The 6000-nt window shown below is 40.1% G+C and overlaps 1 protein-coding gene across 4 annotated transcripts in view; it reads right to left on the bottom strand.

Annotated features, from left to right (window-relative positions):
• Positions 1-770: 770 nt before the first annotated feature.
• GUCY1B1 (guanylate cyclase 1 soluble subunit beta 1) overlaps positions 771-6000 on the bottom strand; it is a 49726-nt gene continuing 44496 nt past the window's right edge. For 3 of the 4 annotated variants that reach the window (XM_024126646.3, XM_007113324.4, XM_028491550.2), the window contains 4 exons: positions 5117-5257; positions 3558-3712; positions 3133-3259; positions 771-2023 (listed from right to left, as the gene is read on the bottom strand). In XM_024126646.3, the coding sequence (XP_023982414.1) occupies positions 2000-2023; positions 3133-3259; positions 3558-3712; positions 5117-5257 (447 nt within the window). In that variant the 3' untranslated portion in view covers positions 771-1999. The other variant, XM_028491549.2, reaches the window with a different exon arrangement.

Genomic DNA, 6000 nt, shown 5'->3' with positions numbered 1-6000 from the left:
ATAGATCTCTTATTACAAACCACAGTGTCACACCTTCCGTGACGAAGAGACAGAACATGTCATCTGGTCAATCAATCAAGATTTAAGTAAAATGAGATAATGAATTGGTTCTGAAATATATTTGTGCGTGGGTATAAATTGCTATTCTTCTGTAAAAGTTTAAAAACATGTACATATTATCCTCAAATCAAACTGAGAAACTCTTACCTTTACATAACACTTGGTTCTACTGTTTTGGCGCTACCCAGAGGGCTGGCCAGATGGGACCCAGAGGCACTGAGAGTAGCTTCTACAAGGGACGCATTAATTCACCTTCAGACAAAACCATCACAAAATCCAGCTGGCCTCCCGCCCCCTTCTTCCCACCCCACTTCCGTCCTCTTGTTTCTCACGCTCTGAATATTCTTTCTGTGTCTTGAGTACGTTTCATCACTATGACTATCAGACGGTTTAGTTATCCGTACGTGTCCTTCACCGCTAAAATGCCGGGAGCTCGTCAGTGTCACTTCACATGGATCTCTGCATATATCCTCCCCACCTCTGCCAAGGCTGGTCCTGCCGCTGTCACTGAAGAAAAGTACCATCTGGGAATATCTGGGCATAGGCCTGATGAAGAGGGACCATTCAGCTTTACCCTAACAGCAGGGCATCAAAATGAAAGCCTGTAACAGGCAAAGTGATAAGATGTATTTCCAAAAATGGCACTAATCAATCAAATGACCAACAAGACTATTCATTTCATTTTTATTGAATTAAAAACTGTCTAGAGACAAGTGGAAAAAATAATTTATTGCAGGATCTCTTACACATGAACACAGAACATTTTATACAAATATCAATGTGCTGACAGGAAATGCTAAATTTAAAGACAAACATTTTTACACAGAAGTAATTGTACTATGTTTTATAAAGATAGATATTAATAAATTATCAGAGATATTGAAGGACAACAGGCTAATGAGTCCAACAGGAATGCATTCTATGTCGAAATTAAAGTAAGTTTTCTGAACATGATGCCCTGGATATAGTCACATTCTTGTAAGCTAAGAAAAAGGAGCTAATTTCTGGGAATAAAGGGCCAGGAGGGGCTCTGACGAACAGGAACACCCCAGCCATGCTTCCACCTTTGTCCTTGGATGTGGTCAGAGCCCCTAACATTTACCCCAAACTAACGCAATAGCTCATTGTGAAACAGTGCCACTTTCTTTAACAGCTGCATGGGATTAGTGATATTTATAATTATACAAGGGGTACAATGCAAACGACAGCATTTTAGAGGAATTATAATTGCCACGTGATCTGAATGAATAACCCAATAGTTTAATAACAGAAATGTGTATTCTCTATTTCTGAAGGAAAGTTAGCATAATTCAAAATAGTATTTTCTTAGCATGATATATTAATTCTTATTTGGGGAGTCTGAAAATAAATTGCATTTTTTTCCCTAAAATTCTGAATTCACTCCTTTAGAAAATGATTTCTATAATGATATAGACCAACATGATAAAACTTTTTTATATGTTATAGTCATTAAAATATACATATGCATACATATAGAGAGAGCACTGAACAGATTTGGAAAACCATGGTGTGTGTGTGTGTGTGTGTGTGTGTGTGTGTATATATATATATATATATATATATATATATATATATATAGACACATGGCCAAATACTGTTCTTTTTCATTTAATTAAATTCAACAAATATTTATTGGGTGCCTACTCCTTGCAAATCACCATGTTAGGTGATGCTTGTAGTAGATTTTAAGACACATGAAGCTCACATCACCCACACGAAGCCAAACTTCAGATAATATACTAAACCTTGAAAATACTCAAAAGCAGAGCTAAAGCTGAATAATGAATAAGGAAAGAGATAACTAGGGGAAAGGCTTGGGGAAATGGAAAAGGACCAAGGGAATGACTGCTCCCAGGCTCGGCATGAGTTAGGGCAAGACCGGACCTCACCCCGTCCTCTTCACCCCAAGGGCCAAGATTCAGTTCGCATCCTGCTTTGTTTCCTTTACAAAGTGGAAAAAATAGGGTATTAATTTTCAGTGATAATAAAGCTTGTAGGACTCCCAAAAGATTTTCTTTCTTTTTTAAAATAAAACTTGATCTGCATTCGTATCTACGGTTTTTCTAAGTCATTGCCACCGTCACGCCGGATGAGACAGAAGCGCCCAAGTAAATGAGCAATGCTGGAGGGAAGCTAATCTATCAGAAGAGCATCAGGAAGCAGGCTGGCAACAGAAGTAAAAACAGTGAAGAGAAGATGAAGATAAATATTTTAGAACTTGGCATTCCATTCCTTTTAGGACTTCTACTCTAAAAGCATTTATAAGGAATGTGTACATCCAGGAAAAGACATATAGTCAAGGAGTCTCACCCCCTCTAAAGAACCAGTACATCAGCGGGGAATAAAGCATCAGACTTGTTTCTGATGCAACCCACTGGGAGGGGGCAAAGCTGGCAGGACCTCGGTGTCACGAGCCACCCTGGGTCACAGGACCCCCGAGCGAACCCCAGAGTTCTGAGGCCCCCCAGCACCTGGGTTCAGGCTGGAGTACACCCAGGGCACGAGAACGCACCTATATAGCTTCCCTGCGGAATCAGTTAGATTCTGGAAAAGTATAAACCACTCTTCTCTCCGGGAAAGACACACGAGGGACTAGGATGTCCAAAGATGCCCAGACATTCCCCGAGGTGACAGAGTGGCCCTTAGAAGGCTCTGGAGCGTCATGGTTAGGAAACCTCCGGTGAAGGCGGCCCTGTCTTGGCCCTGGTGGCGACCTCACAACAGCTGGGGGCGCTGGGGAGGGCCCGGGGAGGCCCCTCACGGCCCGCTCCCCAGCTGGGTCTGAGCCAGATTACGGAGGAACAACCAAAACCAGGTCTCCTCCGTCTAGTGCTTTGGTTTTAATCTCATCAGAGGACAAAACCAGCAACTGTAAAGTCTCCCCTAAGAAGTCTGTATTGTTCTAACCGGCTCACTAATGGTTCAGTATTTCCGCTGCTTTACTGAAGAGTTCACATAAGCAAGAATTCTTTGCAAATGAAACATGTTTTCAGTGATTATGATTTAGCTCCCCATGTCTTAAAAAAGGAATTACACTCTGATGAGTCATACCTCTGTTCCTGTAATTTTTCTGGATAGAAACCAAACTTGCATTGGCTCTTTTTTGCCCTTCATGGACACTGGGCCTCTGTGCTCCAAATGGAATTGTGGGTCTGAATTTTCCGGTGTCATGAGACATCTAAAGGGGACAGGGAACAGGGAGAGAAGCGCGGAGTATGGTTGCACGGAGAAAGTGACACACACCAAAGTTATTTAAAGGTACCTCAAGGTTTTAGTAACAATGATCGCAGCAGAAACTCCTAAGATGGTGAAGAATCACTTAAAATGGAAATAATGACACCATCTTCTCAAATAAATAATAAATAATGCTAAGAGCAGAGGTGATAAATGTTAAAGGTACTAAAATCACCCAGGGAATTAAAACACATGCAAAGAGACATTTTTCAAATCAGTAAATACCTAGATGTGTCTCTTACCTGTATGTATATTCAGACACATTTATTTTTCCTTTTTGTCCAGTGGTTTCTGTTCGGCTTGTGAGGTTGACAGTGTTTCCGAAAAGACAATAGCGAGGCATCCTCTGCCCTATGACGCCGGTGACCACCTCCCCCGTGTGGACCCCTATTGTTATCTGCAGAAATCAAAGCTCTGTTTTAATACATTTAATAATATGAATTATTGCTTACTCTATATTAAAGAATAACGTAGAGTCATCATATAAAAATCATAAGAATTCTCTAGAACTCCAAGCATATTACAGACAAAACCCCTCACAAAAATCTTTCAAGAGAAACATTCTTTTTGTCAAGTTTGAAGCTTTCAAAAATGTGAATCTGGCAACTTACCTGAGACACAGGAAAGAGATTTTAAAAAATAAATCAGAAGGGACAGGGGGTTTTATCTCATCCTCATGACTTTCAGTACATGGAATAAAGAAGATTTCAAACAGGTGGACAGGTTTCCCATTGCTATGGAAGAATGTAATACAATGGGTTCAATAAAATATTAGCCTTTGTTTATACAGATGGCCAAAAGGCACAAGAAAAGATGCTCAACATCGCTAATTATTAGAGAAATGCAAATCAAGATTACAACGAGGTATCACCTCACACCAGTCAGAACAGCCATCATTAAAAAGTCTACAAATAACAAATGCCAGAGAGGGTGTGGAGAAAAGGGAACCCTCCAACACTGGTGGTGGGAATGTAAACAGGTGCAGCCACTATGGAGAACAGTATGGAGGCTCCTCAAAAAAACTAAAAATAGAGCTACCATATGATCCAGCAATGCCACCCCTGGGCATATACCTGGAGAAAACTATAATTTGAAAAGATCCATGCACCCCAATGTTCACTGCAGCACTATTCACAATAGCCAAGACATGGAAGCAACCTAAGTGTCCACTGAAGGATGGATAAAGAAGATGTGGCGCATATATGCAATGGAATATTACTCAGCCATAAAAAAGAATGAAATAATGCCATCTGCAGCAACATGGATGAACCTAGAGATTATCATACTCAATGAAGAAAGTCAGACAGAGAAAGACAGTATCATGTGATATCACCTATATGTTGAATCTGAAATATGACACAGATGAACATATCTACGAAACACAAACAGATCCACATAGAGAACAGATATATGGTTACCAAAGGGGAAAGGGAGGGGGAGGATAAATCAGGAGGAGTTTGGGATTAACATATACACACAACTCTATATAAAGTAAATAACCAACAAGGATCTATAGTATAGTACAAGGAACTATATGCAATATCCTGTATTAAACGATAATGGAAAAGAACATGAAAAAGAATACACATATTATATATGTATAACTGAACCACACTTCTGTACAGTAGAAACACAACATTGTAAATTAACTATACTTCAATTTAAAAAACATTAAAAATCTTACTCTTTGTTGTCAAGATGTTATTCCTTGTACATAATTAATGATTAGCTGGTCAAGAATATAAATCAGTTGTCCAAAAGGTCTATTACTACCATTATAATATCTGTTTTATCTACTAACCTGAACAGATTCACCATCTACCTGGACCTGGCCGGCAATTTCCATCATGTCCAAAGCCAGGTGGCAAATGGAACGTGCATGGTGGATGCAGGGCTCTGGTAACCCACTCACTGTCATGTACTTATCACCGACCGTTTCCACCTAGCAGGGCACAGATTGGTCAGTACAAACATGACTGTTTCACTTGCTACCCTTCCACAAAACATGTTCTTCCAATTGCTCTCAATAACTTTCAACCTTCCTCCCCTGAATCTCTTAAAATTCTGATACCTTCAACTCCAACAAGAAGAAACGTCATTATTTGTAATGTACACATCTGGCACTTGAGTCTGATTACAGGCATTATTTTTCCTCTAGTTAAGTCCCGGTTTCTCAGCTCAGATATGCTTACTACCCAGCAGAACAATTTACTACCCTATTGCCCCTTAAAACACTGATGGTTGGATGGGCCAAAGCTCCACGGCCCCCAGTTCAGTGATTTATCCTGGTCATTAACCACTGATTTTTTATGATGTGCTCACCAAGTGTTACACTGTTCCTGGGAAAAAGACTATAAAATAAACAGTCCTTGTGGCACTTCGATGACTCCAGATGCCTGGGGGTGGTTTAGTTCACATTCTTGCCTTTACGAAGCAATATTCCACTGACTTCATTTTTCCGATATTATACTTGTTACTAATTGAAACCAAGGGCAGAAATGTCTTATAAACGTTCCCCTTCAAGCTGAGGTTATCCAGAAGCAGGTCTGAGTCCCCTTCTTATGCTCCATGACTTTACTGTGCAAATCACTTTGACCTTTCAGTAAAAATGTCGCTTGCAGACCACTGACACAAATGCCATGCTTCTATTAGGTGAGATAAACCACCTGCACAGATTTAACATTT

Source organism: Physeter macrocephalus, chromosome 7 (genome assembly GCF_002837175.3).
Source record: "Physeter macrocephalus isolate SW-GA chromosome 7, ASM283717v5, whole genome shotgun sequence".
In the NCBI taxonomy this organism is placed as follows: Eukaryota; Metazoa; Chordata; class Mammalia; order Artiodactyla; family Physeteridae; genus Physeter; species Physeter macrocephalus.
The sequence above is the reverse complement of the archived record's forward strand: the minus strand, read 5'-3'. Positions and strand labels throughout refer to the sequence as shown.